Raw genomic sequence first — 23,130 nt, forward strand, 5'->3', positions numbered from 1 at the left:
CCCGAGCCTGATGTGGTGGTGGACACGAGGTAAGGACAGCCCGAGGCTTAGGCTTCCCTGGTTGCAACCTAAGGGACCCGTGAGACCCGTGGGCGTCGCGTAATACCGGCACTGGACCTGTAGTGGACGTGCCCGCGCCTGATGTTGTGGTTGGCACAAGGTGAGACTGTCCCAGTCTAAAGGGGCTCACTGATTACCAGTCCGCCGGACGATATTGGCCTGTCAGTTGTTCGGAACTATACAATGTTTGCTGTAACTGACAGCTGATATCGTCCGGCGGACTGATAATCAGTAGGCCCCTTAAGAGTCATTTACGAGGTAAAGGGTATATACAAGGTGTTCACGACGAAACCGAAAGATTTTAACCACGCTTTTCTGAGGCCAAAAGAAGGAAAAAATGTAATTAAGTTTAGGTCAAATTCGCAAAAAAAAATTATTTCTTTTTTTTTCGATTTTTTAAATGTACATAAAAAGTAAATATTATTGGTAAACTTATAACTTAAAACGGACTTTTACTTTTTTTTACCTTAAAACCTAGTTTTTACAAAGTGTTACTTGTCACTTTTTGACATCTATCAATAAGGATACTTACACTACGTCCCATAGTGACAACATCGCTATCCTATCAAAAATGTGTTTTGCACTATGTAACAATAAAAACTTGTTTTTTTTTATTGGTATTAATTCTGAAACTAGGCAAATTACAGAAAAATTTATAGGACATTTTAGTCTTTAAATATGATCAGGAATACGCCGTTAAAATTATTCGGTTTCCTCCACCATGTTTCAGGTTTCATGTTACACCGTGTACAAAGATGGTCGCTCCGATAGCTTCTCGTAGAGTTCCTTCTAAATTTTATCGTAGTCATTTTTTCGTTGTTCCACTATCAAGGGTATCTGAGCTAAGCAGCGAACTAAGAGTTATCAGAGAGAACCCTAAAAAATACTTTTAAGACTACGGAAATAGGGGACGATTGATTTAATGTTTTGAACTTTAAGAGGCCGTAGTCGATTTTGGAGCAGAAATTTTAAATTGATAGATTTAGTCGTTGAAATTATACACGTTTTGTTACGTAATATCTAAATAACGAGTATTGGTTTCTATTAGCACGTTTTCTCATCTTGCCTTTTAATAATGAGGTCGCGAGCGTGCGTCACCGGTAATATATGAAGAGAAGGGGCAGTTTTTAAAAATTCATCAAAAAATTATAGTGGTAAATTATACAAATTGATGTATAAGAATAGTTTCAGCAAATGTTGTAGATTGTTCAAGTATCCAAAATACGTTAAAATTAAGTCGATTTTCAGAGAAATTGTAACTTGTTTTGAAGTAATTTCTGGAGAAAATTGAATTCGTTTAACTTTCATTTCCTCGAACTCTAAGTCATATAACAAAAATGTAATCTGATTAAGGTCAAGTACAGAATATGTGTAATACAAATTTACCATTTTTAGTAGTCCAAACTTTACTAAATTTACAAATAAGAGCGACAAAACCAGTGCTTTACGCGCGTTTACCTAAACGTCCTTCAGAAAAAAAAATCATTACTAATTTAGTGAGTCTGTTTAAAAAAAATTGATCTGATAAAAGGCAAGATAAGAAGACGTGCTAATAGAAACTATAGGTAGTACTTGTTATTTCAATTTGGTAACAAAAGGTGTACAATTTCATCGACGAAATCTATCAACTTTACATTTTTGCGACTAAAATCGACACCGGCCTCTTAAGTCCCTAAACCGATGCTTCTAAATTCATTGACGCTCTGGAACGTCGAACAAAGAAAATTCAACTTGTTGCTGACGCTTTAAGTTTCGAAAGTCAATGTATTCTTGTTGTCTTATGTATTCTTCTTGGTTAGAAGTATTCGTTACCTTTTCAGTTACGTTTCCATCGACTGTTTTTCAGGAAGCAGTTCTCGAAGGATCCCCACGACGCAGTGGACAAGCTGGTCTTCAACGATGTGTGGGAGACGGACCGGCCGAAGGACCGCCGCGTCTCCGACCTGGCTAGGCAGGTTATGATGGAGTATGACGAGCCCACGCAACAGGTACTTACTGTTAACCTAGACCATACACCTAGTATTTTACACAGATGTGCACCCGTGCGGCCGTGAGGGACAGAACATACGCAATGCGACAAAATTAAAAACACGTTTTAACATTCCTGACAACATACCAGAAACAACCTACGTAATTGGGTCGGGTTATTTGCTGCCCCTCCCCCATTTCATCTCTAAATTATTATACCTCTATGGTTCATGTCATAGAGTCTCCTATATATTACAATACTCTTTGGTCTCAGAGCCTACCTAGCGCCACCGGAGAGATTAGGAACTATTATTTACAGCTGAAAGCTGGTCACTTTTGCAACAATTCTGCCATAAGACATTGACATCCTTTCTATACCATCCATAGTTGTAACACGGACATTTTATTGAAATCCAGGAAACTATGACATATCAATGACATTTCGAATATCGGTCGTCCAAGATAGTACCTGCGTTTAGTAGCAAATGTATAAACTTTTACTAAACACTTATCAATATGTAAAGAGGCCCTAAGGCAAGTGTACACGCTCGTAGGGGCCTTATCAGATAAAAAATTAATCATTGGTTATATCAAAAATGGAGTTAATTGGAATACCGGTTTCTCGAGAAAGTTACTTAATTTAAGCTCAGGAATGCGCCATTGAAATTAACGGACTTTAAAAAAACACCATTAATGAATATGGATTTCCGCAAAGTAACGCCTGATTCTATTCATCAAATGGGTTAATTGAATTGAAGTATGGAAGCATAACAACAAACACTTCGCAGCCGACATCATCGCCGCAACTCCGCGACGCCGACACGAGAGGCCCCGACACGCGGGGCCGCGACACGCCCGACACGCGGGGCGGCTCCGACACGGCCGACACGCCCGACACGCGGGGCAAGTCACTGCGGCTGCGCGTCAAAAGCAACATGACCTTCAATCTGGGGGATGAGTTGCTGAACTGGCGGCGGATGCAGTGAGTAACAACACTTGGATGACTCTGAAGTTAGAACGGTCCGGGTCCGGACCAAAGCTTCAGACACTTTGTTTTTAATGACGTATGATCGCGCGGTAATCACGCGATGCTTTCTATAGAATTATCTGACGCCTCGGCCCGGACACGGACCGTTCTAGCGTGACGTGAGTCATCCTTTAAAGTTGATCATATTACGTTGCAAAAAGGTTTACGTTATATACCTAGTTCAATGGAGGAGTGTCTTTTCAAAAGGGCTTATTTTTGTGTGGTGTTCAAAGAGATACTAAGCTCTTTTGAAAAGATTTCTCACTGGGGGTGACTTGGGATAGACTCCTCACTGGGGGTGACGGGATAGACTCCTCACTGGGGGTGACTTGGGATAGACTCCTCACTGGCGGTGACTTGGGATAGACTCCTCACTGGGGGTGACTTGGGATATACTCCTCACTGGGGATGATTTGGGATAGACTCCTCACTGGGGGTGACTTGGGATATACTCCTCACTGGGGGTGATTTGGGATAGACTCCTCACTGGGGGTGACTTGGGATATACTCCTCACTGGGGATGATTTGGGATAGACTCCTCACTGGGGGTGACTTGGGATATACTCCTCACTGGGGGTGATTTGGGATAGACTCCTCACTGGCGGTGACTTGGGATATACTCCTCACTGGGGGTGATTTGGGATAGACTCCTCACTGGGGGTGACTTGGGATATACTCCTCACTGGGGGTGATTTGGGATAGACTCCTCACTGGGGGTGACTTGGGATATACTCATCACTGGGGGTGATTTGGGATAGACTCCTCACTGGGGGTGACTTGGGATATACTCATCACTGGGGGTGATTTGGGATAGACTCCTCACTGGGGGTGACTTGGGATAGACTCCTCACTGGGGGTGACTTGGGATATACTCCTCACTGGGGGTGACTTGCGATAGACTCCTCACTGGGGGTGACTTGGGAAAGACTACTCACTGGGGGTGACTTGGGATAGACTCCTCACTGGGGGTGACTTGGGATAGTTGGTGTTTGATTTGATAGAAATGTTCAGAAGACGATGGAGATGGAACCAGTGATTTTTGAGTGTTATATCGAAGCTTGATATGAAGGATTATGTGTGTTAGTGTTAGGGCGCCCCACTCGAGGACTCGCAGATCAAGTACAGGAAACCGCGGTCTATATTTTTCGCGCATGTTGTGTAATAATGTATTTTAAATATAAGCCGCATTCATGTTCTAAAATCGCAACAAAAGCTTTTTCTTGTGTTGCAGAATGACCGGACCCGAATCGGAGTCCGAAAACGTGTCCGACGACGATACCGGCTCACGCTCGGTGTAGTGTAGTGTAGTGTAGCGCCGGACACACCTACAGTCGTCGTGACCCGTGAGTGTACAGCAGTCGAGGCGTCATAAGAGCAGTCCACCTCCACACCCATTGTCTGACTTTCGGAGGGAAATTATTACTATAGTAGAGAACAATTCAGGTGAATTCTAAATCTCTATAAGTGTAGAACAATGCGTTGTGTATGGTTATGGAAAGCGTGACAGACACCCGTACTGAATTAGCTAGCTTTATAAACTTATCGTACAAAAGGCTGCCGACTTAATGCCAGTAGGCGTTCTCTACCAGTCAAGCTAAAGGTAAAGCAGGGAGAAGCAGAGAGAGTAGCTGTTTTACAGATTAAGGTTCACAGAAATATAAATTTAAGGTCTGAGCTCGGAAAGTCATCTTAGTTTAGCCCTAATAAATTTATCTATGTATAATGCGTTATTTTAAATTATAAACTGTATTTCATAATAAATAAACCTATTTTGTTATCAGTGTTTTTAATTTTATCTATTTACCAACTGGTCCTCTAGTCCTTCTTGTAGCTCATGATTCATGAAGGGGTCTTTCAATAACCGCTGAACCGATTTAGATAAATTCGATTGGTAAAGATAGTTTTAAATCCGGGGAAGAATAATAGTACATTATTGTCGAGGCTCGGAAGTAGCTACTTGCTGGCTGAGGATTCGTTTTAAACGGACGACCTTGGGAGTCCATAGTGCTTTTCTCAAAAATGGCGCAATAAATACAAATATAATAGAAATATTTTACAGAAGCAACGTCCTTATGTATATATTTTCACAGACTACGTAAGATTTGCTTTGCCGCCGTTTTATTTTTTTAATTAAAAATAGAAGTGTATTTTTCTGCTGAAAATACGCCAACCTATTTGAGACGCCTAAATAGTCGCGGTACCAACATTATAATAAGAAGTACTGATCATCTGTTTGGCTGTTTAATGGACCTATGCCTGCATTTGGTATGACCACTTCAATTTTTAAAAAATTTGGAACGACAAATAATGGAATTTGTATGCAACATTGCAGTCCCGAAATCGAGACAGCAATGTTTTTAACTTTTTAATTTTTTGACTGACCATAAATAACGCACTTCGCGACCTACTTTTTAACTGGCAACGTCGACTTTGCCGTCCATTTTTGAGAAAAAGGACAGTTTATATGCCAAAATTATCCCTTAAAAGTAAAAAGGGAGGTGGAAGTTTGTACGGAAATCAATAACCGCTGAACATCTTAGGAACACAAAGATAATTCTGCTAAAGAAAATCTTTTGTTCAGAGAACGCCGTAAATATTCGACCTTTTTATGTCTGATCACGGGTGCAATTATGTATAGTTTTCATTTCTTAAAACTGTTATACAAATCTTAAATAAATCATTTATTCGTTGCAACCATACAATTGAGGAAGTACAATCATGGACCCTACCCGAGCGAGTACAAGTGTTGTATAATATGTAAAGGCCTTGAGCATCTTGCACATTGTTACTGGTGGCAACGTGGCAATGGCAAGTCACTCGAGCAGGAGCTAGCATGACAAGTAGCTTGCGCCTTTACTTGCTCCAGATACAAGATACAAGTGCTGTATGCCAGCAATAGGGGGTATTACTGCAATGTTCTCCCACCACAGTGCACTAGCCCCTTTAGTAAACCACAGAGTAACTTATATATACATACTGTGCCTTTAACAGGTTTTTTGACAAGTTTTCAGAGATAATAAAATATTGATGCATCAAGGCGGTTTGATTACAGAGGATCTACCGGGAAACGCGAATCCAAAATTTCGCTATCTGCCTCTTTATCGCTCGAATTTGCAAGAGTGACAGAGATGGTACATAACGAAATTTCGATTTTCTTGTTTCGCGATAGACCCTCCGATTATCGTAGTGGCACCGTCGACGCAGAGTTTCTATAGGGAGCGTGCATAAACTGTAGGGGGCAACACAGGAGACGTCAGATTTGTAAATGTGTAGTTTATGCTTCCAAAGTAGCCCACAAGATGGCAGCACTTGCTTTGGCGTGAAGTGTCAATGTACATGTGATGTACATGTTTATGGTTCCGATTCAGGCCACAAGATGGCAGACCCTTCAACGCGCACGGTCCCTATTCAATTGCAATATGCCTTATATTATTTTCCCTATTGGAAACAGCACATGATATTCTTTGACTAAAGTTTCATTACAAGGATTGCATCATTTTCATACTTTTTATGATTTCCTAATTGTAGAAATAATAAAAATCATGCAATGCAGATTGCAGACTTGCAGAGCCGCCTGCTATAGGTTTTTTGAAATTGCCGCGTTTTTGCAGGTTCAACTTTCATTAGCCAGACTGATTGATTAGTGGGAGTTTTCGTCATTTTGTACTGGGCACACTGAAAATGTCAACCTCAACTGTGACTGTTGAACTGTCAACGATCATAATAAAAATCAATATTGTATAATTGTAATTTTTCATCTATTAAATATTAATGTATAAACGTAATTTGCATCTATCGTATCACATCGTATCGTATCGTATCGTACAACTCAGAATCATATGTGCCGGTTTTAGTGTACAATACCATAGTTGAGTTGCACCGTTTTGGTTTGTGTGTCGTCGGTCGTCGGACGCCGGCGCGGCGCGCGGCGGGCTCGGGAGTCGCGATGGCGACGGCGACGGCGGCGGCGGCGGCCGAGCCCCCGCGGGAAGCGGACACGACGGCGACGGCGGCGGCGGCGGCCGAGCCCCCGCGGGAAGCGGACACGACGGCGACGGCGGCGGCCGAGCCCCCGCGGGAAGCGGACACGACGGCGACGGCGGCGGCGGCGGCCGAGCCCCCGCGGGAAGCGGACACGACGGCGACGGCGGCGGCCGAGCCCCCGCGGGAAGCGGACACGACGGCGACGGCGGCGGCGGCGGCCGAGCCCCCGCGGGAAGCGGACACGACGGCGACGGCGGCGGCGGCGGCCGAGCCCCCGCGGGAAGCGGACACGACGGCGACGGCGGCGGCGGCGGCCGAGCCCCCGCGGGAAGCGGACACGACGGCGACGGCGGCGGCGGCGGCCGAGCCCCCGCGGGAAGCGGACACGACGGCGACGGCGGCGGCGGCGGCCGAGCCCCCGCGGGAAGCGGACACGACGGCGGCGGCGGCGGCCGAGCCCCCGCGGGAAGCGGACACGACGGCGACGGCGGCGGCGGCGGCCGAGCCCCCGCGGGAAGCGGACACGACGGCGACGGCGGCGGCGGCGGCCGAGCCCCCGCGGGAAGCGGACACGACGGCGACGGCGGCGGCGGCGGCCGAGCCCCCGCGGGAAGCGGACACGACGGCGACGGCGGCGGCGGCGGCCGAGCCCCCGCGGGAAGCGGACACGACGGCGACGGCGGCGGCGGCGGCCGAGCCCCCGCGGGAAGCGGACACGACGGCGACGGCGAGCCCCCGCTCCAGCCAGCCAGGACCGTGCGGTCAGTCATAGTAGTAGTAGTAACCACTTTATTGTACACACGTTTACATAAATTTACAATATTTGAAGTACAAAAACTAACATCTCTATAAACGAGTTATTTGGGTTATACCTGGGTGAATAGGAATAGCGAGAAAACAAAAAAGACCAAATAAAAGATGGAGAGACGAGCTAGTGACCTTCGACAGATACTGGTGGAGAACAGGTTGGCCTAAAGCAAAGGGGGTGCAAAAAAAGACTTAGAATTTTTTTTGTAGGTACAATAACATGTCTGTTCTGTTTGAGCGCGATCATCGCGGTCAACCTAACACACTCCTCCTCGCTTCGCTCGTCGTCGCACCTATCTTGTCTCTGTTACTTAAATTTACTGTTCCAAATGATTGATTTTAATTTGTCAAGTAGTGGTTTCAACTTGCGGGTCAAATATCTCGGCCATTTTTGATTTTAGAGAAAAGTTTTTCCTACATAACATGCTTATTTTAGCGTATTCTCTACGATAACACAATAAAAAATAGGTGTCATAATAACATCACTATGATGAAAATTTTTCTAAGTGTCTGCACCCCCTTTGCTTTAGTCCAACCGGAGAACAGCACAGGATAGGAAAAACTGGGGGAGGCCTTTTCCGTAAAGTGACATGCAAATAATAAACCAATAATAATTGTAATTTTATGTAATTGTAAAAAAAAAGCATGAAATAAAGGCTATTACTATTACTACCTGGGTGAATAAACATTTACTTTTAGTCACTCATTCCCATGGCTATGCAGAATGAATTTTCTAACAAACTGCTACTATTCTCACCTGACTGACGGGATACAATAACAACTAGGAATAGTTGATCCACCTAACTACACATTTGTTATGGTATAAGTAATATTTACTGAAAACAAATATGTAAAGCTTGATGCTCATGTTTCCATGTGTTTGAGTTCCAGGGAAATAAAAAAAAAAAAATTAGGCAAATTTGGTTGTATCGAGTTATGAACTCTTGGAGGAGGACTCTAGGAGACGGTGGGACGAGTGACACATTCTATCTGGATTTGTCCAGTAGTGGGACACTAAATTTAATTAGGCTAATGAAAAAAAAATAACAAAGCTCTAAGCAACAAATATCCACATTGCAACAGTATAATTCATAAAATAAATGAGTTATTGAAATCTCATTCCATAAACATATATAAACTAGTTGTTCTGTGAGCTGTAGAACTCTCAAACCCCCAAAGCCTGGTGCCATTGGTGATTTTTGCATGAGAATGAGAAGCTTATAAATAATAAATAAGGTGTATTGGGTTAACTACTAAAATGGAGTAAAGTCGAAAATCACAAATTTCTACGCAATTGAAAGCAATTTATAGTAAACACATAATTTTTAATTCCAAGTTTTAGTCCAGGCATAGATTCTTACAAAAAGTGACAACTATCACCTTTACATCCTCTACTATGAGTAGAGTAGAGGGGAACTATTCGTTATTGAGATAAGTCAAGTTTTCTTACAATGTCTTCCTTCACTGTAAACTGTAAACCGACTGGTACTTGAATTATATTTCGTACAGCCACAATGCCATATTGACGTTATTTTTTAAGTTTAAGCCCTAACTTGAAAAACGAAAATCTAAATTTCTTAATCCACCTCTCTATTGCTTGAATATGCAAAAGTGATAGAGAGGCAGATAACACAAATTCTATATTCGTTTTTCGCATAGGCCCTCAGGTTGTGGTTCTGTTGGCAGGTGTGACAGATGTGCGCGTGAAGCAGGAGCCCACAGAGCCCACAGAGGCCACAGACAACGGTCTGGAAGAGGCAGCACAGTCGGCAGACGTTACTGACTCTGGTGAGTATATTTATGAATTAAGCAATCTTTTATTGCCGGAACCAACCTTGCCGGAACCAATAATGGGTTTAGGTAATCTTAGAGTGCTCATTAATTATTATTAGTGGTTTTAGTGTGTGAGGTTGTAAGTGCGTTACCGGCCTTTAAGATGGGAATACGCTCTTTTCTTGAAATTCTGAAGGCAAACGGATCATTCCATAGTTTAGCTGTGCGAGGCAGGAAGTTTCTGGAGAAATGCACAGTTGAGGACCGCCAACCATCTGGTGAAGATGAAAATGATGGAAATGGTGAGAGTGGTGATGGATGGTGTTACATTATTTTGATTAATTTATAATATTAGTATCTATTTCTCTAGAATTTAATTGTCCATTCCTCTCTTTTCTTTGTCTTTGTGATAGCACTTAAATAATAAGAAATTAATATATTTTTGTCAGTAACCATCAAGTTGAAAATGGAGATGAAAGACGAGGCGGAGCCCGCTGGGGAGGGGGAGGGGGAGGGAGGGAGCGAGACAGCGCGCTGGTGCGAGAGCGAGCATGCGCTACAGACGGAACAACTAGATGGTAATACACATTATTTTGTAGTATTAGGGTTCCGTATCCAAAGTGTGAAAACGGGACCCTATTACTAAGACTCCGCTGTCCGTCTGTCACCAGGCTGTATCTCATGAACCGTGATAGCTAGACAGTTGAAATTTTCACAGATGATGTAATTCTGTTGCCGCTATAACAACAAATACTAAAAACAGAATAATATAAATATTTAAATGGGGCTCCCATATACAACAAACGTGATTTTTTTGCTGTTTTTTTCCGTGATGGTACGGAACCCTTCGTGCGCGAGTCCGACTCGCACTTGGCCGGTTTTTTTTATAACCGGAGCCTTCGGAGAGGCAGGATGATGTGACATTTTATGATTTTTTTTAAGTGTCGTGCTCCTTTAGAGCGTTTAAACATTGCCCGATCCGATATCAGATGTAGGATAAAAGTAAAATGTGAGACATATGTGTCTCTCTGTATTTATTTATTCATATAATGAAAATTGTTATTACTAAAACACGATAGAAACGGCAAAAAAGGCGGACTTGATGCCATATGGCACTCTCCTTTTTCTCACAGGCGCATTCCTACATCCGATATCGGAAAGGCGCTTCCGATAAATTCATCCATGTTGGAGCCCCCCGTCATCTGTCGGACCGATAATATTTGTTTGTGTGCGTATGTGTAGGCATGATGTTATTGTAGTGTGCGTGACCGATAAAGCCGGCGCCGGGGAGCGCCCCCGCGGCCCGACTACGGGGATGTAGGATCCTACATCATATCCAAATTTTAGCTCGTCGAAGCCAAAGTTCATCGAAACTCGAAACTTACCGTGAAGGAAAACAAATGTGTATCAACTAAACTATCGCGCGATGCGCGAGCCTTCAAATTTAATGTAGTTAGTTTATTGTTTCGTTACAGATAATTTATTAGTCATGGGTCTCGAGCACCGGAGCGGCTCTGTGGCTGCGGCGTCCGACGCCGACGCCGACGACGACGCCGACGCCGACGCCGACCCGCGCCCACACGCCGCAGGCGCCGGTGGGGAGCACTCCTGCACTACCTGCACAAAAACGTTCACGCTAGCGAGCACGCTCCGGACACACATGAGGACACACACCGGCGAGAGACCGTACAAGTGCACACTCTGCCACAAACGTTTCAGGCAGTGGAGCCATCTGAAGAGGCACGAGCGTCTCCATACCGGCATAAGACCTTACTCCTGCGATGTATGCAAAAAAGAATTCGTAGAATTGGACAATCTGAAGAAACACGAACGCGTGCACACGAAAGAGAAACCGTACACGTGCGCAATATGTCGCAAAGAGTTCGCGCAAATGAACACGCTAAAGAACCATGAGAGGATCCACACGGGGGAAAAGCCATACCACTGCCGAGCATGTAAGAAAGAGTTCACAGAATCGAGCAGTTTAAGGAGGCACGAACGAGTTCACACGGGTGCTAAACCGTATTCTTGCAGACTGTGCAACAAAGAGTTTGCACAATTAAATACTTTAAGAAATCACGAAATGACTCACACGGGAGCAAGACCGTACGTCTGCGAAGTATGTAAAAAAGATTTCACAAAATTTAGCAGTTTAAAGAGACACGAGAGAGTACACACGGGGGCTAAACCATACATGTGCGACATATGCAAAAAAGAGTTTTCAGAACTGAGCAGCCTAAAGAGACACGAAAGAGTACACACCGGAGAAAAAGAATACTCCTGTAGATTATGCAAAAAGGAGTTCACAGAATACGGGAGTTTAAAAAGACATCAAAGAATTCATATACGTGAAGAACAAAACATGGAAAAGAATGTAATTAAAAAAGTAAGACCATATACGTGCGACATATGCAGTAATGGGTTCACACAATTGAGCAGTCTGAAGAGACACGAAAGAGTGCATACTGGAGAAAAGGCTTACTCCTGCAGGCTCTGCAAAAAGGATTTCACAGAATTTGGCAGTCTTAAAAGGCACCAGAAAATTCACATACGCGAACAACAAAATAAAACTGAAACAACAAAATAAGTTAAATTTAAGAGGGGTTCTCCTTCGTAGTCATCACGTGGCCGTGAAACGACGATATATTAGATTACGATGGACGTTCGTTAATTGCAGGCGATTAAGATAAGAGATAGACAAAAGTGTTATTTATTTATAGCGATGTAAACAAACTTTATGATTATTATTCAACAACGACGGGACTTAATCGCGTAAAATAAGTTTTAAATTTACGTTTCGAGGACGGCGTTGTCCCCGTGGTCTCGGAGTGGTCGTTGTTGAATCATAATGAGTAAAAATCGTGAAAATTTAAACTTTATGATTAATGATTTTAAAATGTGCAAAACATTATATAATTATACAATTTTCCCTTTTTAATGAAATTTTATTGCATGTTTAACACGCTTTTAGTTTACCTATTACTTTAAATGAGATTGTTTTTTAAATAAACCAGTGCCATCAGGGTCTACCTATACCAAATTTCAACTTAATTGGTCCAGTAGTTTCGGAGAAAATAGACACTGACAGACGGACAGACAGACAGACGCACGAGTGATCCTATAAGGGTTCCGTTTTTTCCTTTTGAGGTACGAAACCCTAAAAATGCTGTTACCTATTCTCGCAACTCTAAGCATGGAAGAGAACCCACGCTGCGAAATCTGTGTAACTGCATGTGACTTCACACGACTTATCTTGATATATGATGTTCGTATCTGTATGAAATTATAATGATTGATGACTAAAGATATCGGTGCGGATGCGGATTTGTCGACGACTTATCAGGCTGACTTGAGCAGATGAGTAATCTACTTGGAGAGCAAAGTGCAACACGAGTCGGCAGCTTAGGCGGTAACGTGTGATACCGATAACGGTAACGGTGCCTTATCTACATAACAGCTGTAGTTTGGAGTTTGGACATTACATTAGGTAGTAACTATAGGGTAGGGTAGTTAACACATGTTGAATTTTATAACTAAATCTAGTTCACATTCAGCGCCAGCCTGAGCTACGAGACGAGCGTAGCCGATAACATAACACGGGAAAAACCGTATGTAGCGAAAAGCGCCTACGAACAGATAACTCCCCTGGCGAGTCACTGGCAGTGGCACCGTTATTGATAGAAAATGAGCAATTTAAAAAAAACATGGGAATAATAAAGGAATACAAGACCTCTGCAGTTTCGAAAAAAACTAACTTTCAAATAGGAAAAAATAACGGTACCATTCGATTCCTTAAATTTTATTTAAAAAAATATTGTATAGCAAAAATATACATAAACGCCTCATTTTACCGACAAAATTAATTAAAACCAATTACATCGAAACGGCTTCTAATTAAGCAAAGTGACACAGTGACGTCACGATCTTTTGTTGTTGTTGTCATTTGTATTAGAGCGCGTTTGCTCAGTAAAGTGGCGGTGCCAGACTTTGACCATCATTTGTGACTTTTGTATTGCTTTAAGACAATGGGTCCCATACAGACAATTTGATCCTCAAAATTAACAAACCTGATCGACTGTCAACTATCCTATTCTAATGACAGCATTGGAAAAATAGCAAGTATCTAAACAATCTTGACATGCCTTTTATTGAAATAAAAATCCAGTTGTAAATTGTCCACAGGTTTTCGTTTCTTTGGCAGCAGGTAATGTCCCGAAAATGACAATGATGCGCGTGGGCAGCGTAAACATATAATATGTATTTGAAGCGAGTGGAGCCGGGGGCCGGGGTGACGGGTGACGGGTGACGGTGACTGTTCGAATATTATGTACGTATTATCACGTTTCCTCTTAAGGCTGCACATACACTATGGCAGCAACGCGTTTTACGAAAACCAATAGCTAAAGTACTTACATAAATGAACAAATAAATTAAATTAAATTTAAAATTACTTAATCTAAGTTTATAATGTATGCACTCTGACTGTTAATGAAGTTACCTACACTTACAGATGAAAAATATAATATTGGCACAAGAAATTGTATAAACTTACGAGTACTTTCTAAATATTAGTAAGGTACTACTCGTTTATTTAGAAAACATAAGTATATGTATGTATTTAGTAAAATAGGTATACGATCGATTATTCGTCGAATACATATCTTAAATAACGTAAATTTCCCAGTGCTGGACGCTGTACCAATAGTTGCCACCTTAGCCTTAGTGAGACGACAAACGGCACTGTTTACGTAATAACTAATCCAGTGTTATTTGATGCTATATCTAGTATAACATTAATATTTAAAAAAGTAAAACAAGTATATTGGATACCCTCCCTTATGCACAGTAAATATACAAATTAAGTATTTAAATATAATGACCAGCAACTAGCTGAACAACTGTGCGACGTGGACCAGGTAGCTGGTATTAACCATTTACCTATAGTGTCATTTAGGCAGTGAGGCTGAGGACTAGAGCCTTCTGGTGCGGAATTCTAAAACACATGTTAAAATACTATTGTGATTCTATGTATTCAAAACTTTTTTACTCTGCCCTACCGCAATCAGTCCGCATTATAAGAGTTCTGAAACTATGTACGAGTACATATATTATAGCTGCCTACGTAAGCATGGTATAAAGAAAGAGGGACGTAAGCTCTAAAATATTGAACCGTCCGTCAGATCACTAGGTTTGAATTAATTACACCGTTTATCACTTCGTGTGCGATAAGCTTTAGTTTAAAAATAATCTTTTCGCCGATATAGTACTTAATCCTGAACTCGAGCGCTGATTACACTGCACGGGCTATATATACCGCGGCGGCGCTTGCGCAGGCGTGCTCGCAACGCAACCATGATCTCAATCCTCGTCCTCGGTGTGGTCAGCCTGTCCTTGTCAGCCGGGGCAGGTACCGCAGGCAGCGAGAGCTGCTACTGGAACCGGCCATGCCCCTACCTGCTGCACGACACCAAAACTTCGTACGAAACTGTCCGCGGAGACATAAGGGACTATCCTGACCCTGAATGTGAGTACGCATCGACATTATAAGGCACTTTTTACAGAGTTAAGGATGACTCACGTTAGGCCGGGCCGTGTCCGAGCCGGAGCTTCCGGCGCTTACTTTTCTATGACATGACAGGTGATCACGTGATGCTTTCCATAGAAAACTAAGCGCCGGAAACTCCGGCCCGGACACGGCCCGGTCTAACGTGAATCATCCTTTATAGTCTGGCAAACCGATTTTGCCAGTAGTAAAACACGGCAATATTGAAATAGGTTTCGAACTCCAGTACCTACACATTTACCAACATTATTGTTATAACATAACATTAACATTATATTAGCATTTTTTTAGTTACATAAAATTTCGCGTCTTTTTCTATCGACAAACCGGTTTTCCAGTCTATTGTGCCCCTCTTATGTTACGACTGTTACGAGTACCTACCTCTTATTGACCTATATCTAGTAGTCCTGTGTCAAAATCTCCCAATCGTAGTAGTAGTAGTAGAAGAGTAGTAGTAATCACTTTATAGTTCACAACACAACACACGTTTACATAAAATACAATACAATAAAATACAAATCTTCTTTATTGCTCACCAATATAAAAAGGACATGACATACAAATCGTAAAAAAAAGCCATATAAAATCATATTATGTGTCATATAAAATCGTATTATTCAAATTTTATTTTTTCTGTCTAGTTATTTTAGTGACAAAGCTTTTAAATCGACATAGACATGATGGACAGATATAGATAGGTATAAAAGAGAGACGAACCACCCTTTATTTTATGATTGATTGCGCTTGCGCAGCATGTGAAGCCGTCAGCATCTGGACGCTGCACCGGCACGGCAACCGCAACCCGGGCTCTTCCGCCGGCAACGCCCAGAAGCGGCTCGTCGACGCCATCCAGGGGCAGATCATTCAGGCCTTCGAGGAGGGCCGCAGCCAGCTCTGTGCTCAGGTATCAATAAGTGCACCTTGTAGCTTCTTAATATCCTTTTGCTTCCGAAAGTAGTTCTACAACCGATATATATTAATTCAAAATTGATGCTATGCTGTCTGTTGTGTCAGGATATTGAAGCTTTCCGCAAGTGGAGTTTCAACGATACGATCCTGGAGGCGTCAAATTACCTGACGGACACTGGCTACGTGGAGCTGTTCGACACCGCCAAGCGGCTGCGGCTGCGCTACCCGCACCTGATGCAGGGCGCTCCCGAGGACTACTACCTCCGGCCCTCCAACACGCAGCGCACCGTCGCCAGCGTCGTGGGCTTCGTGCACGGCTTCACCGACGAAACAAACCTTAACATCACGTTTGACGGGCCTTTTGAGAGGGATCTCATAATTAGGGTTAGTTTGCCACAAACATCATTTACCTACTGGGCTGACGAGGTATAACACGTTAGTTTGTATACCCAACATACCCATACGTAGTTTAAAAATCTAACAAGACCCGTTTGTTTTAGCCTTATCAAAACTGCGAGAGATATCAGCAACTTGCGAGAAGTGACGCTTTACTTGAGGAGCAATTGGAAGAATACGAAAAAACTGCCGAATACGTAGCTGTAAGTAAAGTTATGTGCAGAACCAAAAAATCCTCTGAAGTCATTTTGTCATGAAAGTGATAATAAAAAATAAGATACATATATGTACTATAATCAGCACCATCTATGTAATTTATTCAAACATTAACACCAAGTTTATCCGACAGGTCCAGAAAGCAGTTCAAGAGCGACTGGGCATCACGTACCAGCTGAGCGCCTCGGACGTGTACACGTTGTACCAGATCTGCTGCTACCACCGCACGTGGACGCCGACCCTGCAGGACGCCTGGTGCGCCGCCTTCTCCGACCAGGACCTCGTGGTGCTGGAGTACCGCCAAGACGTCAGGCATTACTATAAGAGTGGCTACGGCTCGTGGGTGAGTAACTGAACATTATCTGAACCACCGGTCCACCGCACGTGGACGCCGACCCTGCAGAACGCCTATTAGTGCGCTGCCTTCTTCGACGACGAATTCGTGATGCATTAGCACAAAGGTTAAACTTATGCAATCAATTGTTTCCACTCATAAAAGATTATTCACAAGAGTTAAGTACTGAAAATATTCATAAATTACAAAAAGTTATAAACGAAATAGATGACATAGGTACACTATTAAGTCGTCGTCAATAGAACTTGCAAATAATGTAAAGAAACCATTATTTTACCTTCATTTGTTCGTAATCTCGCTCTTTAATAGGACAACCATGACCTTATCAACATATACTTAAATAAATTTTTAGTTAATTAAATTTCTTACCTTTCAAGGAAAATAACCTTCGTACAAATGTTAGGTTATGTGTCAAACGCTAACAAAATCTGTCATATTTGTTTACATTATTTGCAAGCTATTAAAAAGTGACCAAGTCCACCGGTGGCCGAGGCGGGAATCGAACCCGCGTCTTCACTCAGCTTACACGGCTAACGTCCTGACCACTAGACCTAGACCACCCGGCCACGGCGGTACCCGTCCCAAATTCTCTGGTGTATGCTATCTTTAAAAGGCTAGGCGCCTTTGACCAACTCTTAAGGGCGAAAAACACAAATCAAAAATATTTCATAAAATAATTTGATCTGTTCCCGAGTTGGATTACAGAAAGTTGACAAGCTAGATTATCGCTTGATCTATTTATTGATAGTTTCTACTTTCAATATTGTCTAATGTTAATAAGGTTTTTTTTTCTAATAAATACATATTCTTATTATTACTTTCACGAATAAATTCAAACCACTTAATATTACCGTCCACCGCCGACGAAAATAGCCATTGTATTTACCACATATTTTGTCAGGTGAACCCGCGCCTTGCCGGGCCGCTGCTGAAGGACCTGCGCGAGCGCATGCAGGCGGCGGCGCGCGAGGAGGGCCACAAGCTCGTGTCGTACTTCTCGCACAACGCCATGATGGAGATGACGTTCGTGGCGCTCGGGCTGTTCCGCGACGCCGCGCCCGTGCTCGGCGCCCGGAGGGACCCCGCCCGCGAGTGGCGCACCAGCCTCATCGGCGCCTTCTCCACCAACATGATAGTGGTTCTAAATAGGTACGTAACTAACTAAGCATTTTATATTCCTAAACGCGTACCAACTTTTTATAAATAGTGATGTTCAATGTACAGCGAGCTGCGATATTGCATGGACACATTATAAATGGAATTCATTTATAAAGTGGCCCATTGCCTATGTACTTTTGCACTGGGGAACACAAAAATTTTGTTAGCACGTGTAGCACGCGTATCATAAATTAACAGGTATTTCTAAAATTTGTCTAATAAATAAATTCATTCCCAAAACAAGATATTTTTAAGATTAGTTACACGAACTTGGTTGCTAATTAAAACAAACGTGACAGTATACCCATATGGTGCGCACATATAGCTACAGAACCGAATTTGCAAATAAACAACCAATTATTTAATGAATTATTGTTATAAGGTGAACTATGTAGGCAAAGTTAATACTTTGTTATAGTTAATCATCACTCAACCTACCGACCTCCATTATCAATCAATATTATGCAACTCACTAATACTCAAACATGAAAGTGCTATTTCGGCATAAAATGTTTGCGTAATTTCGGCATAAAATGTCGATAGTAGTTTGTCCACGCTAGTTGCTCAACGGACATACTTAACTGGATTTTAGCACTGCACAATACACAAACACTTCTAGCACAGGAAAACCACAAAAACACATATGGTTGCTGGTTGCTTCGTACATAAGAAAACTGCACTATCACTTTAATAAATAAAATAAAAAAGAAACATATAGATCCAATAAAAACTTGACTGATTGTTAGATATGCTTCGTTAGTTTATACTAAACACCCGTAATATCCTCTTCCCGTTTCGGTATCTTTTCCGGTATTTCCGGTATCTTCCATTTACTGGTGATACTTGGTATTTCTTAGTTTGCAATTCATGTCAATATTTTATAAAATCGTGTAAAAATGCGTATTTCATTAAAAACTGTAATAGATGTCATATATTAAAGAAAAAGTGACGAAGCCCTCCAGTGGTGAAGGCCGGATTCGAACCGGCGTCTTTAGCTATCGCGACTAACGCCATGAACCCCTAGGCCACCCCGCCACGGCGGTGCCCGTCCGAATTTCTCGACTATATGCCATCTTAGTAAGACTAGGCGTCTTTGACCAGCTCTAAGGGCAAGCAGTGCGCGCTTCTTGCACCTCCTAAACGAACTCCTTACGGATTTACGTTGTAGCGAGAGAGACTGGTGCTGCCATCTATGAACAAGTTTGGGAACAAATCAAATTATTACACTACAATTTAAATATAAATTTAAATATTTTTAATTTATATATAGTATAGTGTGACTACTTAAAAAAACACAAATCAAAATATTTAAAAAAATAAGTGTTATAAAATGAATATAAAACTAAAACTAACTACAATTATAATAACTAAAGCTAAAAATTAAAAATACCTATCAAAATGTTGTGCCCTTGGTAGGGTGTGGGCAGGGGCCCATCACGCAGGCAGGGTTCCCGCGCTGGATTGCTATGGCCAATCTTTGCGCAAGAAAGCCGCCTGCGCGAGGGTCACCTGTGGCCTCCCTTAGGCGTTTGCTGAACGCCTTGTAGAGCCCCTGTGCCCCCCTACCCCACGCCCACGGGCCTAGTGTCTTGACGCCAAATGTTACAAACTCGTACCAACTCGTACTTAGTGTGCGCCGAGACAACTATATTTATTTACCTTGAAGCGTTCTCGGACGGATGTTAAAATGTTCGGTATCTCTCCCACAGACAATATGAGCATATTTTAAGCAATGATTTTATCACACAGGATAATTAAAAAATACTGCCCCTTTCTGCGGATTGCGGGTCAGGATGCCATCAGAAAATGAGACGTTATAGGTAGCTAGACGTCCCTATAGAGTACCTGCAGGTCCTCTTAACTTTTGATATGTCTACAGAAGAGAAGTGAATCTAATTAATATGTGTGCCCCTGATAGCTAGGATTATTACAATTCTTTACCAAGCGCTGAAAAGTATAAAATATGTTATGTGCGCTGTCCACTTACGCATAGATTAGGTACCTGACCTGAGCTGAAATACTTGAGATTAATACCTAGCACGAGTTCGGTAAGCATGTGACGCGTAGGTAACCATGGTTACGGAAGCTAAAATCAGCAAGATCTACTTATTCCTGTTTTGTTAACAGTAACACAATATTATCTGATTAGGTAGTCAGTAGGCGATAGCTATTTGGCTATACTGATACCGGTCGCGGTCGCGGTGGGCTCGTCTCACGCGACGAGGCGATGGGACTATACGAGTACCTGTACCTACCTACTACTTACGACTGATAGCAACATTTAATGTTGAAAAACGATTACATTTCCTTTTAGTACGAATTGGTCGTTGTGAAATTGATTGATATTATACGCTTCTGTAAACTTGGACTGACACATCCACAAGTAATTAAAGAATAATGACAGCAAAATGATTATTTGTATGTACCCTAACTAAATCATAAAAAATTTATTCGTAAAAACATAGGTACAATAATTTGTTCTTATAAATAATTAAAACATGTTGTGGAACACTATGTTTTGTTTATCGTACGCGACGTATAGTAGAGACGCGTACGATTGTTTATTTATAATACTTCTTATCATGCATAATTATGTTATAAAGTATAATTCATGCATATATAAAATCAAAATATATATACAAGAATTTCATGCAAATAATATTTAGTGACTAGAAAACACAATGACTAATTACATTAAATAATGATTTAAAATAATAAAGATAATACATATAACTAATATAATTGTCAGTGCCATAAATTATAAATCAATATTATTTAAAAATTGTTGTACCTACACTATAATAACATTTGTTAACTAATACCTAGCAATTCCAGCTCTTTCTTGAATTTTCCAAGTTTTAAATCTTTTAGATAGTTTGGAATTTTGTTAAATACCAATATACTTTCCGTACTGAGGCGGTTTAACTCTTGATAAAATTAAATTTTTAGATGTACGGAATCCGGGACGCAAACTCACCGAGTCCAGTTTTTCATCAACGAAAAGCCGACAGAGCTGTGCCCGCCGGCGGGGTGCTCCTGGCGGCAGTTCGAGGAGCTGATGCAGGACTTCGACGACAACCTGGAGTTCTGCAGCCTCGACTACCCGGCGCCGACGCCGGCGCCCGAGAGTCCCGACACGTCGTCGGCCGCGTCGGCCGCGCTCGGCGCCGGTGCCGCCGCGCTCGCCCTAGTGCGCCTCATAACATTCAACTTTTCTCTTTTATGATATGTTGTTGGAGGCATGTTAAATAATACTTATATAAAAAGTTGGAAAATTCTAGGTAGGGGTTTTGGCTATATTGAAATATTTTAATTTTCGTTAAGAACTAAGAATGTACAGTTGTGTGCAATAAAATAGCAGTCAATAGGAAAATGAACATTAGGGGAAAACTATAACTAGGTTTTAACTTTTTTTACTTTATTATATTGGATCTTTTTGTATAATTCTTCTGCATTACTTGTCACTGTTTCAAAATTAACTGTAACCTTTACTTAAATAATATTGGAAGTATTAAAAACAATCATGAAAATCGGCTTTTTTACTAATGTAAGGATGGGACCCAAGACAGAAGTAAAACACAAGACTGTCGGTTGAATACTGAAGATATAATGCTTCAATTCAAAAGATACAATCCTTTATATACTAAATTATCGAGGTTAACTGTGAATCACACTACTTGAGAGGTCTACACGTGAAAGGTGTCAAATGGTTGTTTACCTAAATTCCATTCCTTATATAGAGGAGAGTCATCTTACATTACTTTCCGTATATGGATTACATTCCTAACCTAATATGGGGGAGAGTCATATTACATGCTTCTCCTATTACAATAACAGATTATATTACTTATACCTATACCTACATTCCACTAAGTACCTCGCGGAAATTTTTAAGTGTTAAAAATTGAGCGAAAATGAAAGCTCATTTCGTCGGTTAGCGACCACCTAATTTTGTGTGCCGGATTGCGACCACTCAGGTGAATAGGTGAATCGAGAAGATATTGTCTGGTTTTTTCAAGCGAATGTTAATAGACAGATGAAGAAATAAAACTATGAAAACGGATTATATCGCGTATATTGAATTTATAATATATCAATATACGCGATATAATCCGTTTTCATAGTTTTATTTCATGAGTAACTATCGCGGTAACCGAAGACAATATTATAGACAGATGAAGAATTGAGGAACTTTGCATAATATTTTTTTTTAAATTTTTCGCTGTATGTAATGACAAAACATGATACACACACACACAATACAAAATACATTCTTATCTACACTACATCCACATATCAGCCCCACATATCCATATACGCACACTAATAACACAAATACACATAAAGTTATAAATATAGAGCTGTACCTAAGAAGGGTACATTATACTAGTAGCGACCGACCGCGACCCCAACCCTCCCGGGACCAGTCTGAAAATCAGCGCGGACCCTCTACCGGCACCGCACATGCTGAGATTGGGACCCTTTGCCTCACCATAGATTTAAGTATTTTAAGTAATATTTATAGTTATTATGTTAAGTTGATGTTTAAGTTTAAGCTTAGTTTATAATGTATTTTTAAGCAATCTTTTCACAAATTGTAAATTATTTTCCTAAGGTGTGGCAATAAAGATTTTTTTATTTTATTTATTTATTTATTAATGACCCTGTTATAAATAAACTTTAATTGTCTATTCTCTACATCGGATATGTACATGACAACACTAAATGTCATATTCTTTTTTCTTCTTGTCTATGGCTTGATGCCGATCGCCTGCCTTTTACTTGTGCCGTCCCATTTTATTTTTACTTTAATTCGTTTTACAGTTTTTACACTATATTAACAATAATTATTAATGTCTAGAAAGGCCTGTAAGTGATAGTAAAATAAAACTAAATCAATACAGTCGCCCAGCT

General features: G+C 41.5%; 2 protein-coding genes and 1 non-coding gene across 3 annotated transcripts; 2 read left to right on the forward strand and 1 right to left on the reverse strand.

Annotated features, from left to right (window-relative positions):
• The first annotated feature begins 7,001 nt into the window (after nucleotides 1-7,001).
• On the forward strand, nucleotides 7,002-12,358 carry LOC134752642 (zinc finger protein ZFP2-like). The gene is made up of 4 exons (XM_063688312.1): nucleotides 7,002-7,800; nucleotides 9,533-9,634; nucleotides 10,069-10,197; nucleotides 11,095-12,358. The coding sequence occupies exons 1-4, from the start codon at nucleotides 7,002-7,004 to the stop codon at nucleotides 12,204-12,206; spliced, it is 2,142 nt and encodes a 713-aa protein (XP_063544382.1). The 3' UTR covers nucleotides 12,207-12,358.
• Nucleotides 12,359-14,971: 2,613 nt separating this feature from the next.
• On the forward strand, nucleotides 14,972-21,442 carry LOC134752643 (multiple inositol polyphosphate phosphatase 1-like). The gene is made up of 7 exons (XM_063688313.1): nucleotides 14,972-15,143; nucleotides 15,935-16,086; nucleotides 16,197-16,475; nucleotides 16,592-16,690; nucleotides 16,837-17,046; nucleotides 17,960-18,207; nucleotides 21,166-21,442. The coding sequence occupies exons 1-7, from the start codon at nucleotides 14,972-14,974 to the stop codon at nucleotides 21,440-21,442; spliced, it is 1,437 nt and encodes a 478-aa protein (XP_063544383.1).
• Nucleotides 17,543-17,624, reverse strand: Trnat-ugu (transfer RNA threonine (anticodon UGU)). The gene has a single exon. It is a non-coding gene; the product is annotated as a tRNA-Thr (tRNA).
• Nucleotides 21,443-23,130: the final 1,688 nt, after the last annotated feature.

Source organism: Cydia strobilella, chromosome 25 (assembly GCF_947568885.1).
Source record: "Cydia strobilella chromosome 25, ilCydStro3.1, whole genome shotgun sequence".
Taxonomy (NCBI): domain Eukaryota; kingdom Metazoa; phylum Arthropoda; class Insecta; order Lepidoptera; family Tortricidae; genus Cydia; species Cydia strobilella.

Bases quoted from the DNA above. Each gene is read 5' to 3' on its own strand.
- LOC134752642 (XM_063688312.1), top strand. From the start codon at position 7,002: ATGGCGACGGCGACGGCGGCGGCGGCGGCCGAGCCCCCGCGGGAAGCG. The intron at 7,801-9,532 runs GTCAGTCATAGT...TTCTGTTGGCAG, and splicing joins CAGCCAGCCAGGACCGTGCG to GTGTGACAGATGTGCGCGTG. The intron at 10,198-11,094 runs GTAATACACATT...GTTTCGTTACAG, and splicing joins ACAGACGGAACAACTAGATG to ATAATTTATTAGTCATGGGT.
- LOC134752643 (XM_063688313.1), top strand. From the start codon at position 14,972: ATGATCTCAATCCTCGTCCTCGGTGTGGTCAGCCTGTCCTTGTCAGCC. The intron at 15,144-15,934 runs GTGAGTACGCAT...GCGCTTGCGCAG, and splicing joins GGACTATCCTGACCCTGAAT to CATGTGAAGCCGTCAGCATC. The intron at 18,208-21,165 runs GTACGTAACTAA...TTAAATTTTTAG, and splicing joins ATGATAGTGGTTCTAAATAG to ATGTACGGAATCCGGGACGC.